The following is a 19,947-nucleotide window of genomic DNA, read 5'->3' as shown; positions in this document are numbered from 1 at the left end:
GAAATGGCAGCCATTTAACACATAGCAGTGGCACAAAAAGGTCCCAAGAAGGCAGGAAGGTTAAGACTTGTGTGCAGTACTATACTTCTATTTTTCCATCACCTTTTAGGAGAAGTCATTTGATCAAATTGTCCTGTTTAAGATGATACAGGTTGGGTTTCAAAAGGGAGAGTCATCTGCAGCATACCTCAAACTCTTTTAGATGAGTGCTCATATGCTAATATGAATACTGCATGCCTATGATGGACACAAACCAAACAAGGCAAATGGCTTCCACTGTGGGATGCATCGTTTCCTGATTGGAATAAGCCGAATGACTAGACTAGGATGCTGACTGCTTCTTCATCAGATCAGGGGCGATATTCATTTTTAGCAGACAAAATAATTTGAATGAAATGTACAATAATTCGTTTTAATGAAAATGCGCCGATATCGTCTCATGGTTTTGGTTTTATAAAAAATACAAATGTTCTTCCACAGAGACATACATAACAATAATATCTTACAGGGCCATCTTTAAAAGAATGGCAACTACATTTTACAATCATTAATACGTTACTTTCAAGGTTTAAATACTTTTAAATAGAATTTTAATAAGACAAAGAAAGCAAACACTGTATGTAAAGCAAGTAACAATTTTGCAACAAAACACAGTCATGTCATAGCAAATCACTGTGGACAAAATGTTAACATTCATGCAAAAGCGTCTTGTGCTGGCAGACCTGACACTTAGCAAATAAGGCATACTAGTCTGATCAGCAGCAACGGAAATGTGTATAAACTGTATAGCATGTTTTTCAGTAAAGCATTAAAGTCCATGCTCAAGTCAGCCAAGAATCCAGAGGCAAAAATTAGAAAAGTTCAAGTAATGCGAAGTAAAGAAACCACAGTCCATTTCAAATAGAAGAAAACATGGTCAATAAGGAGGTCCTTGTATCACAAACGATGGTGCTGTAGTTGTAGTTGAAAAGTATCACACTTAAGAATCATCATCAGTTTTTATGACATGAAAAAGGGTCACATTAAATATTACCTGATGCCCATTATTCCAAGCGTACAGCGCCCTCTCTCTGGCATTGTAGTCGAGCATGGAGATGTGAAAGTACTGGTTGTGGAAAGGAATGTCTATGTATTCATAGGTTGAAGTCTTGGTAGAGTAAGCGTAGTAAACCTTTGCTCCCGACAGGTGAGAATTAGTAATATAAAGTGTCCCGCAGATCATGAAAGATTCACCTGCGTTCCTTTTGGAATATTCGGTGGTCCAAGTCTTTAGGACCTGCAGAGTGTCAGGGTCGATCTGAGAGATGACAACATTTCCAGCATTTTGATTGGTTGCGTACACAACCCACATTCCCAGTTCATCAGCCATGACGTCGATGTCAGAGTATCCCCCCCACGTATATGGGTACATGTTGTAGAAGCCGGCAAATTCCAAAGCTCGCTGGGCCAGCACGCTGCCCGTCTCGAAGTTATACTTGACAATGATGTTGCTCTGGTACTTGTTGTAATAAAGCGATCCATTGTAGACCATGTGATTTGTTCCCTCCCATTTAAAGGGGAGGCTGTAGGTTCGAGAAACCACCCCTGCTACAAAGTCTTCCATTGTCTTGTATTCACGTACAATCTTGCTATTGCTGTAGCTGTCCATATACCAAACCTAACAAGAGATGATGGAGAGGACAGATGGTTAGAATCAGCCATCAGCAATACAAAATCAAATCTGAATCATTCTTGATATTATGAAAAAACCCCACATCGTACATCTTTTTAAAATCACCCCTCCCAAAAATAAATAAATAAATCAAAACCCCATCTATAAATGCAAGCCTCTTCTTAAATTGCTGTGATATTCTGCCCACTTTAACAACAGAGCACATCGCTGATATTAAATGCATCGCACCCTCATGCTCTCATAACTCACCCTGTTGTTTCTGGTTGATGCGAGAGGATCAGTCATCCATGCCCCAAACCGGGTTCCAGATGTCTTTATTGTAACAGGTCCAGTGATTTTCATTAATTTCCCACACGCTGTTAATAAAGAAATGCAGCGATAAGATGTGCTGTGGTGCTTTTTGTTTCTAACTAGATTTCTGAAGCCAATTTCATGCCTGTTCCACCACAGAGTGTGCCCTCCGTGCATACTAAGGTAGCAGTGGAAGCAAGATGCTTAATTTAACTTAAAACAGAATTACACAACTGATGTTTTAAGATAAGATAAGATAAGATAACCTTTATTAGTCCCACACGTGGGAAATTTGTTTTGTCACAGCAGGAAGTGGACAGTGCAAAAGTTATGACGCAAAAATTAGAATACAATAAGAATAAATACAGTACACAGCTGTACAGAATAGAATAAAATAATATACTATATACAGTAGAATAAAATAGAATAAAAATATACAATAAGATAAAAATAGAATACGAATGCTATATACAACTGAGTAAAAATACAACGATGCCAGAAAAGATTATTGCACTTAGTGTTATTGCACATGTGTGGATGTGTGTGTTTGTTCAGTTAAAGTCTTTGTTGTGGAGTCTGACAGCAGTGGGGAGGAAAGACCTGCGAAATCTCTCCGTCCCACACCGTGGGTGCCGCAGTCTCCCACTGAAGGAGCTGCTCAGTGCTGTCACAGTCTGCTGCATGGGGTGGGAGACGTTGTCCAACAGGGATGACAGCTTAGCCGCCGTTCTCCTGTCACTCACCACCTCCACTGGGTCCAGAGGGCATCCTAGAACAGAGCTGGCCCTTCGGATCACCCTGTTCAGTCTCTTCCTGTCCCCAGCAGAGATGCTGCCGCCCCAGCAGACCACACCATAAAAGATAGCAGAAGCCACCACAGAGTCATAGAAGGTCTTCAGGAGTGGGCCCTCCACCCCAAACGACCTGAGTCTCCGCAGCAGGTACAGCCTGCTCTGCCCTTTCCTGTAGAGGGCGTCTGAGTTATGAGTCCAGTCCAGTCTGTTGTTCAGATGAACACCAAGGTACCTGTAGCTGTCCACAGCCTCAATGTCCATACCCTGGATGTTCAGTGGTTGCAGTGGAGAATGCTTGTGCCTGCGGAAGTCTACCACCAGCTCCTTGGTTTTACTGGCGTTGATCTGGAGGTAGTTCAGCTGGCACCAGTCCACAAAGTCTTGAGTCAGTCCTCTGTACTCCTTGTCGTCCCCATCAGTGATGAGGCCGACTATTGCAGAGTCATCAGAGAACTTCTGCAGGAAGCACTGGGTGGAATTGTGGGAGAAGTCTGCAGTGTAGATGGTGAAGAGGAACGGAGCCAGAACCGTTCCCTGTGGGGCCCCCGTACTGCAGACGACCCTGTCCGACACACAGCCCTGAGTCCTCACATACTGTGGTCGGTCGGTGAGGTAGTCCAAAATCCAGGTAGTGAGGTGATGGTCCACTCCAGAGTTCTCCAGCTTGTCCTTCAGAACCGAGGGAAGAATAGTGTTGAAGGCACTGGAGAAATCAAAGAACATGATTCTCACAGTGCTTCCAGCGGTCTCCAGGTGAGCGAGGGAACGATGTAGGAGGTGAATGACGGCATCATCCGCTCCAATGCCAGGCTGGTAGGCAAACTGAAGTGGGTCCAGTGATGAGCTTGTTAGGCGCCGAAGCTGAGCCAGGACCAACCGCTCCAGGGTCTTCATCAGGTGGGATGTCAGAGCCACCGGCCTGTAGCTGTTGAGGTCCTTGGGGCGTGAAGTCTTTGGCACTGGTACAACACAGGAGGTTTTCCAGAGCTGTGGGACTCTTCCCAACCTCAGGCTCAGGTTGAAGAGGTTTGTAGCTAAAGGAAACTCAACTTATGTCTAGTGCACAGTTCTTTAGAGTATCTGAAGATTAAAAATGTACACATCTCTTTCTCTATGCAGACCTCCTCCACCTGTTATTTTGGTAAGTTATAACAGGCTTGATTTAAGCACAATTAGTAATGGAAGGTTGATCTTCAAGTACGGAACAAGTGTCATTAAAATTGCCATCATATTAAGAAATCCATCTTCTGCTTGTTCACTTTGCCCCCCACTCAAAGCATAAGAAAACAGATCCCTGAAAGTCACCATGTAATTTGAATGTTGCCTACTGTACTAATTAACAGCTTAACTTCCCGGGAGAAACTGTGCTTGTAGATATTAAAGGCACAAAGTGCTTGCTTTTTGGCCCATTAGGAAGAAATTAGGCATGGCACATTACTCTCACGTCCCTCAGTTAGAGATTTTAGAACATTTAATGTTAAAGGCCAAACATTACAGCAGTCCTTAAAAAATGTCTTTCACCAGCATGAATTCTAGATGAAACACACTGACATTCACAAGGTTTTTTATTTCTCACAGTTGTTATATCTCAGAGCAACATTTGTCACTCTGAGATGTAACAAGAAATAAGCAAAGAATAGTAAAAGTATCTGAAGTTGGACATTCAAAGATTTTGAAGCTTTGGTTATATTAATTATATTATATTAAAGTACTTTGTGAAACTGTGTGCAAGTGTAAAGCCACTGCTCATTTTTTATATATTTTGCTTCCAAAGAGCCAGATGTTTGTGTCATTTTTAAGTGATCTTGAACAATTTAATCCAGATTCTCTTAAAGCCTTCGGGAGGTTTTCTTTGGACATTGGCTGTTTTCCCCCCCACTCATTTTCAGTCCATTTCCTGCACCTCACTGATTTTCTAGGGTTTCAGGATACAACCCTCAAGTTGCGTCTGGCAGTTCAGCTGATCCATCTACTGTTTGGTGAAGCCTCATCACCAATGGTCTCAGTGGAAGAGTGGCTGCCTTTCTTAATGAAGGAAAACGCAGTATGCCACGTTACACAAAAACTGGACTGAAAATCTCACGCAACAGGTGATGGAGTGATGAATCCACATTTTTGGTTCAATATGTTGTCAATATATATGGAGGAGATCAGAAGAGAGGTACAGCTATCTGTAAAACACCGTGGGGGCTCTGTCATTTGGGCTGCATTTCAGTGGTCTTGGGGATTTTTTCAGAACTGATGCAATCATTGATGCAGGCAAGTGATGCTGGATTTTGATCCATCTGGAAAACATCTAAATGGTAAAGGCTTCATTTTTCAACATGACAGTGATTCTAAAACTGCTGTAAAAGCATGTCTGCATAAGAAAACACACAATGTAACTGTGTGTTTTGTATTAATTAACATTATCTTATGTTCTTGTTTATTCTGGTTATGTATTCTGGTAAAATTTTCCTAGTTCTTCGGTTTTGGTTCTGAGCTTCTTCTCTTTAGTCTAGTCTAGTCATCCCTGCCCGTATGTTCCCTCTGTTCCCTGTCAGTATCTTGTCTCTGATTTCTGTCAGTCTGTCAACACGTTCTCACTCCCAAAGCGTAACATTTTACGCTAGGTGACAAATCATCGGTATATTGCGCTTACGGTCACCCAACAGGTCCCTATTTTACGAGTTCGGAAAAATGAGGAAACATGAGAGAAATGAATCTACACATTTACGTTTCTGTTACTTAAATCACTTTGGAAAACACTATCTAACACGATTAATGTGGTGGTTAAGATTAGGGATAAGGTTATGGTTAGGGTTACACGGCTGGAACGTGTTTTACTGCGGGAGTGTCATTCTGTTCGATTTCATCCACAATCCAGCGCGTAGCATAGGAACACAGAAGGTCACCTTTCGCATTTCCATGGAACGCCTTGGAATGTGACAAATCGTTGGTATATTATGCGTCAGGAGTGAGAATGGGCTGTGCTCTTAGTTCTGTCCTGGACATTCTCTGCTTCTGCTTGCATTTTCACCTTTTGGAATAAAGTTCACTCGCATCACAGCCTGTGCTTGCATCTCGGGTCTTTCTCATAAACAGTAACAGTATTAGTTCAAGAAGACTACTTAAAGAAGTTACAATAAAACTTGTCTAAGACAGTTCAGACTGTGATGAAAAATGAAGGTGGTCATACCAAATAGAACTAGTTACTTTTGTTTTCCACATGTTTGAATAAGTTGCTGCACTATTTTCCTGTTGTCCTAGCAACATACACAGAAATGAGCGATGGCTCTAGACTTAAGCACAGCACTGTGCATTTCCCTAGGTGGTTAATTTCTTTAGCAGGATTACTCACAAGTACACCATGATGGCAACACCTATAACATCAATACTCCTATGTGAACTTGTTACAACATACTAATGCCATTGTTTTTACCACACACAGTAGTATTATTTTTAGATGAGCACAGTTTTCTCAGTACACATGTGGCTTCTTATTTTAGTTTATTGTGATAACAAGAAGAATTCAAACTTTTTGTACTATCAGCAAAATGCAGTGCACACTACTCACTCAGCTTGCCCATACAGCTGCGGAGCCGACTGTCTAGTCGCAGGACTCGCTGATAAAGCTCATCGTAGTCATACGCCCCAAGTTCCTCCTGTATGCCTGTCAACACCGCAGACAGGTTTCTGATCTCATCCTTGAACTGAGAGATGAGTGCAGCATCCATCTTATACTGCTCCAACACAGGGATCAACGGCTTCAGCTCGTCCATCTTGTCCTTAAGCTCCTACAGAAAAGACAGCAGCAGAGATGAGAAACAAAGGGGAAGAGGTGGGAGATCGCGGATAGGTGCAAAAGTTAGGAAGAAACGAAATTACTGTATGTCAGGAAATGTCCATGGTAGAGTTTTATTGTACTGTAGTAGAACAGTCAGCCTTACATGAAAGAATAAAGTAATGCTAGCACTGACATCTAGTACTATTAAACACAAGGAAATGGACCAATTTCCTATTTGCAATGATACAATGACATTGGAATTTGTTGGTGGTCAACCAACAGCTCAATTTCTGATTTTCCAGCTGCTTGTTGCGAATCTTTCAGTTCATTTGGTGTCAGACAATTTGCCACACCAGAAATAATCCTACTCCCCTACCAGCTGTCCAGTACAATCCACACGGGGCAGTGACAGCAGCGAAAAGAAATCTAAGATTTGAACCCTTTCTGAATGATTTCTGAAGGGTTTGTGGTAAATATGCTATACATTTTTATTATTATGGTGAAAATTCAAGGGAATCTGTAGGGTAGTTATTAGCCAACTGCACTAAATTAAGCCTCGGACAACAGTGGCTTTCTATTCACAGTGTCAATTAACTCAACTAGTAAACCCTTTCATGACTTAGTATTTCTTGGTTTTCTCTTCTTTGAAATATATTAAGTTAAAAGAACTGTTAGATTGAACTTATGTAAAGACTTGCATGAGAAAAGATACTGAGCCTGTTTACACTTTAACAGATTCATGGTACAGAAAGGCATAAAAACAACTAATTCACATAAATGAAAACAAAACACAAAGATCCACTGAACATTAACCAGGTAAAAATAAAACACCTGGAAATTTCTGGCTATGATGGATTTCCTGTCATCCTCAATCTGTCTGAACTTGGTTCTCAGACCCTTCATCTGGTTTTCCATCTTCATGACATACTGGAAATCCCTCTGAGTGCGCAGGTTCAGCACCTCAATGGACTGAGACATGTTCTGCACCTAGAATAAAAGAAGCCACGTTAAAACTGGAACGGGGGTTCCAATGCACAAACTGAGACGCTAGCTACAGTCCATGATATGGTTGTAAAGTAAATATATGACCTCTTCTGTTCTTTCCTTCTTTCCAGCCAGCGCAGCTAACTGAAAGGCACTTTGATGGGTTTCCCTGGTGAGCCTGTGTGTGCCTGAAATTTGTAATGGGCTATTGTTGAAAAGAGAAAAAAAAATCCTGGAAAGGCCTAGCAGCACCCCACTTCAGTTAAATTTCACAATAAAATACCTCGTATCGGGAGATGAAAGGAAAATAAAGCTTATAGAGACTTGTTACGTCTTTATTCCTATCCTTTATAAAACAACGTGTGTGTGCAGGTGTGTGGTAAAATCGTGTGTTTACCTTCTCTAGTAGCTGGCGGAGCTGTCTGCTCTTGGCGTCTCTAGAGCACAGGCTTTGTTCTGGTGCCACCACTGTGCAGATGCAGCGCCCATCAGCATCCTGGGCTGAGCTGTACACCTGCCAGCCCTCCTTTGGACCGATAGTCTGTAAGACCCAACAAATATATGTAGAGTCTAAGGATGGATAATATATTACATATACTCTAGTATATATATGGAATATGTATAGACTAAGGTCTGACATCCTTCACTTGTTGTAACTACCTATGTCCCATGCAGTATATGATACATGACTACATGACTTGCCCGAAGTGACGCTCAGCTTGATTTTTACGAACATTTATAGAAATGTAAGTTTGTAATCAAGTGCAGGTAGTTGTAGAATGAAAGGGAATGAGAGAAAGCCTAAAAATATTAAATATTACTTTATAATTTTACAAGAGGTAGTTTAAGAGGCATGTGTCCATTGCTTCATCAACTAAAGCTGCTAAATCAGTCTTTTGCACTTTCTGTGATTTTATGGACCAATATCAGTAATCAGATTTGTGACTTTTATTTTTTGGGGATGTGCAGTTTGTCTGGCCAGTCTGAGCAGGTGTCGCACACCTAAAGCTTGTGTTGGCTATGCTGGTGTGTAGTATAGTAATCCACTCTGAATTTAATAACACCTGAAAATCAAAAAGAAATGCTGTTTAGCTTTGGAATTAATCTTGATACTGGGTTTGGTCACTATTGGTAGCAGTAAGCTAGTAAATAAAACTGCTAAACATTAGTAACTTACATTTAGAGCACACATAGCAACTCTGTTTTTTTGGAAAGGTCAAGAAAGGCCTCTATTCTGCAAGGTTCCTATACACACAGTACAGTATTCAGAGTATTGCTCCTGCGCCTGTGCACACGTCAACATCAATGTGTGGAGAAACTTAAGCCCTTACTAGCCTGCTGTCATGCTTGCCATGATTGGATAAGGCAATTCAAGGATGTCAATTAACCTGTGTTGAGTGCAATACTTTTCACCACATCTGTCAGAATAGCTTCTAACACATCGATTTGTCAGCAATCCCTTCGGTCTTTTCTTGTTTAATCTCTGCGTGGATACATTTTTTGACACTATTCCCCAACTTTTAAGTAAGTTTTTACTGAACTGTTATGTTATCATGTTTAAACTATGGGAATATCTCAGTATAATGCATAATATATGACCAGAATCAAATACTCTTAATAAAGTAACACAACAGATCTAAAAGTCATCTATGAAACTCTGACAGCTTTGAACTGTGTGTAACTTACGTAGCTTCAAGTACCTTTTTTCAATTATTCATAGGACTCGGGGCCATGCACTCTCTAGCTATAGAGATTTAGCTGACTCTCCAGTAAAGCAAACAGACAGAGGAGCCATTAGATGCATTTGTAATGATATAAATATTTATGTGCTTGTAAACCTTCTCATTCACTGTAATCTGACATCTGAAGAAAAAAAAATGGGAAGAGGAGGGATATGAATAGACAGAAGAGTTGAAGAGGTGGTTATGTAGGTAAACAACATCTGAAAAAGGGAAAGAAAACAGAACATTGCTGACAAAGAAGTACTTTGTACAGTAAGCACAAAATGCTGAGATGAGGAATAAACAGGTAGGCATTCAAAATGTACTGAGGAAAAATGAAAGAAAATTGCAAAAAGTTGCAAAAGCAAAAACATTAAAAAACTAGGGCAGTGCAGTCCATCTCACTGATGCTTAACTATTGATTGCTAAATATTGATTTATTAAAGCTGCCTACTAATGCAAGACAGCACAGCTATAAAGAAGTGTAACAAATCTTTTACAGTAACGTCCAACACGATGTACATATCTAAACCTGGCGAGCTACTGCCGTATCATTAAAATGTTGGGGTTTTTTTGCCTGTCCCGTTTGGTTCTTTTGCCATCAGAATTATTGTCTAAAGGCAAAGAAAGATGCCCAACGGATTTACTTTATTTACTTTACCAAATTGACCATCCCAGCCTGGGATGGTCTATTTGATTCTATTTGATTTGTTTATTTTATTTATTTTTTATTTTCACTTGCTAGATAGGGGACAGACTTGAATGAGGAAAAGAAAGGGGAGAAAGGAAGAGGGGGAAAAACTGCGGAGAAGAGGGACGGGGATAAAGGGCAAAAAACAAAAACCAACAGAATAAGCTGAGAAAAAAATACATATATCAATCACCTGGATCACCTGTTGAGAAAGAAAAAAGAAAACAAGCAGAATAAAACGAGAGCAATACAATAAACAACATCATGATGATTTATGGGAATATAACAGTAAATACTAAATATTAAACATTATTGTGCAGCACGTAAGATCGACAGTGCACAGTGTGCTTTGAGGAAGGAGCCCAAAAGGGTGTATGTGTGTGTGAGTCCCCGTGTGTACACCTGTGAGCGTGAGCGCGCTTGTATTTAAAAGGTTCCTTCATGTAATGATCTGCTAGAGGGTGTGAGGAGCCACAGCCCCGTCCTCCAGGGCATGAAGCAGGTATGGAGGAGAAACTCCAGACATCCAGAGGCCCCCAGAACTCAAGAGACCAAGGAAGACCAACAGAGGGGCAGCCGCGCCACTGTCCCAGAAAGAGCTGAGGAGAGTCTCAGATGAGGGGTCACTCAGCAGCCGCGGAGCAGAAGCCAGGGGGAGTTGCAGTGACGCGCCCGTGAGCTCCGCCGGCAGCCAGCTGCACCAGAGTGACCGAGCCCCAGGCCGAGAGGCCGAGGACACCCCATCCCCGAAGTGGCCCGAGCAAGCCCCAGGCTCCAGGCCCCGACAAGCAGCCACCAAGGAGTGAGCCTGGACGCCCATCCCCGGACACCAAGAACCACCAACGCACTGATGTCTGAGGGCGTCTGCCACCGGCAGGGGAAGTGGTGGTGGGGGGAGATAGGCCTCCAAACCTTGGAGGGCCTGAGGTGTCCCCAGAGAGGTGGCGTCTGATACCCAACCTGACATATAGACACAGACATACAGGCACACACAGATACAAACATCCATTCCCACCCTCATGCTCTCATATGCACTTACTCCACACTCAACCAACGTGGAGACAGACATAAAGAGACGCTGTACACACGATCACACTCCCCAAGCGTACTCTACAAACCGGGTCTAGGTACCCTTGCCCCTGGAGGGGGAACTGCACCCAGACCCAGGTGGTGTTACCCTTTTCCCTGCAGTGGGGAGAGGCAGACCGCCCCGACTCCGCAGCAGCAGGGAGGCCCCACACTCCAGATCCCAGTTGGATGGCCAACTCCTCCTCCCAGCCCCCCCGCTCCAGCAGGCCGCAGAGAATGGGGGTGTGTGAAGACTCCAAACCTCCCTCCACCCGCTCATTGTAGTGTTGATGCATGTGTGTTCTAAGGTGCATTTAAAACCCAGGAGCGCATGGAGCTACCTGCCAGAGAGCAGCAGGTAAGCGCATAGCCCCTCCTGATAGGCCTCAACGTCTACGTGTATTTAAAATTGAGAGGTGGGCAACGACACCAGGGGTGCCGTATCATTAATAAGGGACGATGTTTTTAGCTTGTTCAGCACAGTGACATTGTGTTTTACTTGTGCTGCCGTGTAGCCGATGAGGCAAACACTAATTTTCCGATATATTCTTCCTCCAAAACACTAAATACAAGAAGATCTTGCTCCAAGGCTACATGGGGTTTCACAGCTCTGCACACCAAAGCTCAGTCATTTATCATCCTTACAAAACAGCATCCAGCAGCCGAAAGCTCTGCCCGCTCATCCAGCGAGGTATCGCTCTCCTTGCAGGAATCATAGACATGAGCGCAGAATTGCATGAGTGGTCACATGCAGTATTTAACACGCACACAAGACACAGTATGAGAACAACTGTTTCCTGCAGTTGTTCTCATACTTGATCTCCCTATGTGTCTTTGCCAAGGTTTGACTCATGGATTTTTGAAAGGATGATTTACAGCAGTCATCAATATTTCTGGAGTTAGGTTGCCAACAGACACTATTTTGTGCCAGCTTTCAATATGTTTACAGTCGAAACCAGCAAGCAAGCCCAGAGTTTGTTATTTCCCCATGATTTATAACAAACCGGAGTAAAAACCTATGACACATGCTAACATAGGCACAGACGATTTTGTGAAAGCACTCAATTTTTAACAAACCTGTTATAAACATTTATTTTTCTATGTGACTAAGATTGAGGATTTTCAATAATATCTGAGCTTTTAAATAATATGTTTCAATATGAAACTGTCTCTATAGCCTCCTACTCTCTGAGTGACCTCACAAATCCAAAGAAAGTCCTTCATAAATAGCAAATCTCGGTTCATGTCATTTGAAAGAAAGCCCCTTTTGACATTTTATTGTGTCTACTGACAGATTTAGACTGTTTACTACAGCTTCCTGCTTCCTGGGAGATTTGGAAGTTTCTGCACTAAAACACAACATGTAGAAGAGTGTTTCAATGCAGAAAACACATCATGACATAATAACACAGTGAAATGAAAGAACAAACCTTTACTGGACCCATTTAACAACTATGTACCTGTCTCCAAGTCAGATCAGCAATCATCAAAACTCGTAATATTTTAACTTTTATTACAAATGTGTTCATTCAACATAGATGTAAACAATGTTTGCTGGTCTTGATTTACTGACTCAAAGATTACACAACACCTAAGTAATGAATGAATTGTTTTCGTTGCTTTTATTGCCGCCCACAAAATCAGTCTCACTTCTGGTCCTCTTTATTGTTGGACTTGTGTCAGGCTGCCTGAATGAACAGTGAATTTGCCCCTAAACCTTTTATGTCTTAGTGAATTCCAGAGTGACATTTACAGTACTGGATCTGTCATCAGGCCAACAAGCAATAAGCCGATGACAGGAAAAGAATGGAGGCACCCCTCACATAATATGACATGCAATACTGATGTCATTTCACCAGCTTCATGTTGATTGTTTTGTCTGTTGTTTTTATGGTTTATTGACTAGTTTACTGTAACTGCTTGTTTATCACTTATATTGCTACCAATATTTATTTTTGCCCAGCGGTCCTGAACAGCTGCATCTTCTGCTGAAACAAAGCTTGCTGCTCATGCAAGGGGCTGTGAAATTACAATGGTTTGATAATTTCAGCACAAAACATCTCACAATCTCATGGAAGAATGGTGGGATTTCTTAAAATGTAATGTAGATTATGAATCTTAGTTATTACGTTAATGATCCCCTGCCCTTTTCTTACTGTGGGACTGACATTTGTGAGTTTGAGAAAAACAAGGCTTTCAGTAAAGGCTGAACATATGCTGGTCAACAACCTAATATGATTCTTTATATTTATAGTAATTGGTTAATGTATACACAGAAAAAGCAGGTCAGTGTCATCTGCCTAAAATACCTCAGTACAATACACTGTGCTTTACAAAAGCTCAACGCGACCACCAAATTGCAAACAGTAATGATATAAACTAATCATGGTTAATACATCTCAATTTACTTGTCGCTGCTGAGTGAACCAATGTGTGTCCATTATATACAGAACAGTGAGTGAGTAAACAAGGAGATGATTCAACACAAACCTCCAGTCACATCTCACATTAGTGCATACAGTTTGTTCTACACCTCATGGGGAATTCATGAGAAATCACAAAGAGAAAAAAAAAAGTAATTGCCTGTTTGTTGCCTTGCACCACCAGAATCAAGTTTGTATGTTGAAATGCGTAATTGTATTGTCCTTTCATGGTCCAAGGGCTTTGCTGTTGGATTCTTGGTTAATACACTGTATTCGAGTTTTGGGTTTCTGTTTGGTTCTCAGTTGTGGATTTAGTGTTTCAAATAGTTTTAGAATTTTGATTCTTGCTTTAGTTTGTCATTCTAATGATGATTGACTTTAGTGATTCTGAGTCTTAGTTCTTGTGAAATTGAGTTCTGATGTTTGTTTGGCTTCTTGTTGTCATTCGAGCCTTGTGAGATCTCCCTATTTGTGTTTCCTCGGCCTCGTTTGTCTGTTTGTGCGACACTGTCTGTTATCACTCTTAGGTTAGCCTCTGGTGTCAGTTATCTTTTGTTTATTTCCTGCTTGATTACTTTATGATTACGAAGGTTACGTTAGACTGGTTTTACGTGCTTCTCTTCTGTTTTGTCTTTATAACGAGTTCCCCATTCATTTTTAGCATTTGTGACTTTTTGCTTGAGTACTAGTTTAATGCTCCCTGTTTTCCTTTAATATTTAGTATTCTCTTGCATTTTGCTTTTGGATACCCTTTAAGGTTAAATGATTCTGTCATGAATCGCTGTGCGGCAGGCGGGAGTTGGACCCAAAATGCAGGACTCACAGACTCGAGGGAATGAACTCAAAACACAGCTTTATTTGCTGGTAAAAACATACAAACTAAACTGGGAAGCCACAAACTAACTACAGCGAGACACAGGGAGATCCACACACAGCATGAGGGACGACGTCACACCGACTCAGCGAAACACAGGGTTTAAATACACTGGGGAGTAACGAGGGGAATGAGACACAGAAGGAGGGCACAGCTGGGAGAAATCAGGACTGACGAGACAAGCAAAGCAGGACGCATTCACATAAGAAACGGACCTTCAAAGTAAAACAGGAAGTATCACACAGACGCGAACTTGACACAGTGGAGACAGCAACTAAGAAATACAGAGACATAAACCATAAGGCAGAGGTCTAAGAACCAAAATACACAGGGAAATACTCGCTGGGAACACAAGAGACTAGACTAGAGAGAGTAACAAAAAAACCAACCATGAGAACATAATGCACAATGCAGAGTGACAGAAAACAAGAAACTCAAACATGCAAAGACACAATTACACAGAACAGAGGGGACACAGAGAGACATGAAGGGCAAGGGATCAAAACTAGAAGCCATAGAATAAATCACACACACAAGTACAATAATACGAAAATCACAAAGAACTAAAAACGCTGGGTCAGGAGACCCAGGACCGTGACAGTACCCCCCCCTCAAGGGCTGGCTCCAGACAGCCCAAACACAGAAAAACAAAACCAAACAGAAAACAACCCAGGGCGGGCGGCGGGGGCCCAGGACGGAGGGCTCGGAACAGAAAACAAAAGAGCACAGCAAACACCGGAGCCCAAGAAAACAACCCAAACACAGCAGTTCAGGGGGCCGACCATGCGGAAGGCAACGGCGGAGACGTGGAACCAGTTCAGGGGGCCGACCGCGCGGAAGGCAACGGCGGCGATGCGGAAACAGTTCAGGAGGCCGACCGCGCGGAAGGCAACGGCGGCGACAAAGGAGACGACGGAGCAGTTCAGGGGGCCGACCGCGCGGAAGGCAGCGGCGGCCCTCCAGTCTCAGGCGTGCTGGCCATGGCCTGGTGGGCACAGGACCAGACGAGGCAGGACCAGACGAGGCAGGACCAGACGAGGCAGGACCAGACGGTGGCGATGCGGGGGCCGGACCAGGCGTAGCAGAAGCAGAGGCTGAGGCCGGACCCTCCAGCTGACGAGGCGTGAGGCTGGACGGGCCCCTCGGACCCTCCAGCTGACGAGGCGTGAGGCTGGACGGGCCCCTCGGACCCTCCAGCGGAGACGAGGAGGTGCTGGCTGGGCTCACTGGAACCCCCAGCGGACGAGGTAGATGGCGGCACGGGAGCCGCGGAGTGCTGGATGAGCTCATCCGAGCTTCCAGCAGGAGCCGATGTAGAGCCAGAGAGAATTGGGACCCCGGGCTCAACGTTAAGCTGGCTAGAAAACTGCACTGCTACGGGGAACTGGGCCAAAGGTTCAGGTGCGAGCTGAGCTGCTGGACACACGGGGACCTGAGCTGCTGGACACACGGGGACCTGAGCTGCTGGACACACGGGGACCTGAGCTGCTGGACACACGGGGACCTGAGCTGCTGGACACACGGGGACCTGAGCTGCTGGACACACGGGGACCTGAGCTGCTAACGGTGGAGAAGTAAATGACTTTACAGGGGAATGAACTAGAGGTAGTGACGGTTGTGGTGCTGGTGGTTGAGTGGGTGACTGTGCTAAAGGAGGCTGCACTGGGGACACTGGAGACTGCACTGGGGAAAGCAGGGCTGCAGGAGGCTGCACTGGGGACACTGGAGACTGCACTGGGGAAAGCAGGGCTGCAGGAGGCTGCACTGGGGACACTGGAGACTGCACTGGGGAAAGCAGGGCTGCAGGAGGCTGCGCTAGAGACTGCAGTGATGGTTGTAGTGGAGGTGTGACGGGTGGAGGAGTGGCTGAAGTGGCCGCGGGTCGGGCGGCTAGTGGCTCAGCTACAGAGCATATTAACGGCAGGGCTATGGGTTGAATGTCTGACTGAGTAGCAGCCTGAATGGCTGGGTGTAGTGATGGAAGGGAAACAGGTGGTAGTGTGGATGACGGAACTAAGGGCGACTGAGTGGCAGACCGAACTGATGACTGAAGCGATGGTAGAGGTGAAAATGGAGCGTGTGGTGGAGTTAATGGCTGTGCTAGCGGGGACACAGGAGGCCGGGCAGCTAAGAGAGCTTCAGGAGGCCGGGCAGCTAAGAGAGCTTCAGGAGGCCGGGCAGCTAAGAGAGCTTCAGGAGGCCGGGCAGCTAAGAGAGCTTCAGGAGGCCGGGCAGCTAAGAGAGCTTCAGGAGGCCGGGCAGCTAAGAGAGCTTCAGGAGGCCGGGCAGCTAAGAGAGCTTCAGGAGGCCGGGCAGCTAAGAGAGCTTCAGGAGGCCGGGCAGCTAAGAGAGCTTCAGGAGGCCGGGCAGCTAAGAGAGCTTCAGGAGGCCGGGCAGCTAAGAGAGCTTCAGGAGGCCGGGCAGCTAAGAGAGCTTCAGGAGGCCGGGCAGCTAAGAGAGCTTCAGGAGGCCGGGCAGCTAAGAGAGCTTCAGGAGGCCGGGCAGCTAAGAGAGCTTCAGGAGGCCGGGCAGCTAAGAGAGCTTCAGGAGGCCGGGCAGCTAATAAACTGTTCACATTTCCATCCGTAGCACAAAACACAACCCCTGAACGAATAGTCCCACGGTTCGACACAGAAAAAGAGTTCTTATTCACCATAGCCGGCGATGTACAAGTCTGAATGTCCGGCTGTGGGGTGGCGCGCTGGCGGCGTGATCGTCGTTTCTTTTTTGATGATGGTTCTGACGGGCCGAGCGGCTCCACATCCGGCCCTTCAGGCAGGTGGGTAGTAGCAGCTGGGGGATGAAGGAGGAGTTCGTTGTGGATTAAATCCTGTTCAAGTGGGTGGAGCGCACTGAGTAGCCAGGGAAGACCAGAGATTAAACGCTGTAGTTTGGTTTCCACAGCACGGCGAAATTCCTTCCCCTCATGTTCGAGCCACAGATGCAGGAGTCTTTCCACGGAGTAGATAATGTCCAGACGCAGTTCTTCTAGTGGGTTGAGTGCTGCTGGGTCCATATCTGGTGACGTCGTACTGTCATGAATCGCTGTGCGGCAGGCGGGAGTTGGACCCAAAATGCAGGACTCACAGACTCAAGGGAATGAACTCAAAACACAGCTTTATTTGCTGGTAAAACAAACATACAAACTAAACTGGGACGCCACAAACTAAGAACTACAGGGAGATCCACACACAGCATGAGGGACGACGTCACACCGACTCAGCGAAACACAGGGTTTAAATACACTGGGGAGTAACGAGGGGAATGAGACACAGAAGGAGGGCACAGCTGGGAGAAATCAGGACTGACGAGACAAGCAAAGCAGGACGCATTCACATAAGAAACGGACCTTCAAAGTAAAACAGGAAGTATCACACAGAGACGCGAACTTGACACAGTGGAGACAGCAACTAAGAAATACAGAGACATAAACCATAAGGCAGAGGTCTAAGAACCAAAATACACAGGGAAATACTCAGCTGGGAACACAAGAGACTAGACTAGAGAGAGTAACAAAAAACCAACCATGAGAACATAATGCACAATGCAGAGTGACAGAAAACAAGAAACTCAAACATGCAAAGACACAATTACACAGAACAGAGGGGACACAGAGAGACATGAAGGGCAAGGGATCAAAACTAGAAGCCATAGAATAAATCACACACAAGTACAATAATACGAAAATCACAAAGAACTAAAAACGCTGGGTCAGGAGACCCAGGACCGTGACAGATTCCAAATAATTATGACATATCTTCAATGGTCTTTATAGATTCCCTTTAAAAAGAAACAGATCCCTGGGGCTTATTCTTTTCCTGGCCACTAAAGTAATAAGCTAGCCAAATACACTGGTTCTCATATAGTATTGTGCGTTTCTATCCTACAAAAAGCACTCAATACAACATACTTCATTGCCCCCCATTTATGCAAGCAGTTTTTTCAATGCCCAAGTACTTGCTTCCTAACATTCATACCCTGATACACATAACAGAGAGCAGCAGAAGTTCAGTATTGTGCAAGGATCTAGGATGCAGACTGGAGCAGCCAGGGATTGAACTATCAACCTGTCAAATAGTGAAAGAGCTGCTCTACCTCCTGAGCTGCAGCCATGGAGAGGAACTGATGCATTGGACTTCACCAGCAAGGCTACTCTGGGAGAGTTTCGCCAAAAGATTAGCGGGGTCAGCATCCAGAGGTAGACTGTCAGAGGTAGACTCACCTTAGCACTGGCTTAAACCAGTTTCTGCATGGCCTGCCAAGGAAGAACACCCCTTGGAATCAGAAATTCCCTTTAAATAGAGAGCCGGTCCACACTTTTCCCTAACCCTCTAACCTTAACCCCTGTATATGGGTAACTGACAGATCCACACACCTCCCTGTTGGACTTTATTGATTGCATTCCCCATATCCTCTTCTCAATTTAGCCTTCAGTGTAGATAGTCCTGTCTTACTTGAAGTATTTTCTGCATTGTCTGTGAATGTTTCTGTCTTGCTCCCTTTGTGCTGTAAATATATCAAGTCATGGATGAACAAGTGCCATATGGGAAACTGGGACTGTTGTGGTTGGACCAATAAACTTAAAAAGAGATCAAATAATTTTGAGCAAAACTGATTCCATCTTAACAGAGTTCATCTTGAGTTTAGTTGGTATAACCATGAATAGTGTAATCATACATTCTGCCAGCTTCACACCTAACTGAACCTCCACCTTGGCTACTACTCATTTGCCTTTAACTGTTTCTTCATTAACCTTTTTAATTCAAAAGATTTGGGAGACTTAGCTAGAGTCATTAGATTTCAATCACTTCCATTAATGATTGCATTTCTGTCCTGATCTGGTCTCTGCCCTCTTGCACTTTTCTTTTGCATTTAAAATTTTTTTCCCCTTGTTTGTGAGTTGTGATCAGTTTATCCGGATAAATTTGCACGTTGAATTCTGGACTTTTTTTTTCTTTGCAAGCATTTCTATAAAGTCACAGCAGGTATAACTTGATAGAGGATACTGTAGCTCTTTTTCAAGTGCACCCTTGTGTGCAAAACTAGCTGGGCTCTAGCAGCGGAATGATTTTGTTCAGTGCTGAGTAGATCTGTATTAGCCGCTGCCAAGATTCACAGCAAGTCTATATACCATAGCTGACTGTCTGCACTAAATGAACCCCCCTTCCCCCTGCTGTGTATCGCTTTGGTCTCTTGATATAATTTCTTTAGCCATTTTCATGATGGCTTATTCTATTTGCTACGCTCTAGCAGTATGAGTCTGTGAGCAACCCCTCAGAGGAATAAACCAGGTGAGATGCTGGGGCTGAAAAAATTAAAAGCTTGTCATTGACAGCAGCAGAAATCAATGCGTTATAAATACAGATTAATAGCAAGGTAACTGACTCCCTCAACAGTATCAGTCAGAGCTGCAGAAAAGCCACAAATAGTCTAATTCTGATAAGCTGTCATCACTTGTTTGTCACAGTACTGTAAAATATGGAGTTATGACTATATGAGGTTCATTCTCAGATGGTAATGTCTGAAGTGGCACTTCCATCTCCACAGTGTGAAGTCTTGACAGAAGAAGGTGACAGACTGGAAATCCCTTCACTGTCACACACCTTAACTTTACTAGTTGTCACTACAGCTCGTCTTTGTCCATTATGTTGTCGAACATTTGA

The 19,947-nt window shown here is 44.0% G+C and overlaps 1 protein-coding gene across 2 annotated transcripts in view; it reads right to left on the bottom strand.

Annotated features, from left to right (window-relative positions):
* Positions 1–433: 433 nt before the first annotated feature.
* olfm3a (olfactomedin 3a) overlaps positions 434–19,947 on the bottom strand; it is a 30,459-nt gene continuing 10,945 nt past the window's right edge. For both annotated transcript variants that reach the window (XM_082546564.1, XM_082546565.1), the window contains exons 2-6: positions 7,905–8,048; positions 7,355–7,510; positions 6,314–6,533; positions 1,922–2,028; positions 434–1,657 (exon numbers count right to left, since the gene is read on the bottom strand). In XM_082546564.1, the coding sequence (XP_082402690.1) occupies positions 980–1,657; positions 1,922–2,028; positions 6,314–6,533; positions 7,355–7,510; positions 7,905–8,048 (1,305 nt within the window). In that variant the 3' untranslated portion in view covers positions 434–979. The remainder of the gene's footprint in view (positions 1,658–1,921; positions 2,029–6,313; positions 6,534–7,354; positions 7,511–7,904; positions 8,049–19,947) is intronic.

The sequence above is a fragment of the Aulonocara stuartgranti genome (genome assembly GCF_965226115.1).
Source record: "Aulonocara stuartgranti genome assembly, chromosome: 9".
Taxonomy (NCBI): Eukaryota; Metazoa; Chordata; class Actinopteri; order Cichliformes; family Cichlidae; genus Aulonocara; species Aulonocara stuartgranti.
This window is presented reverse-complemented; position numbering and strand designations above follow the sequence as displayed.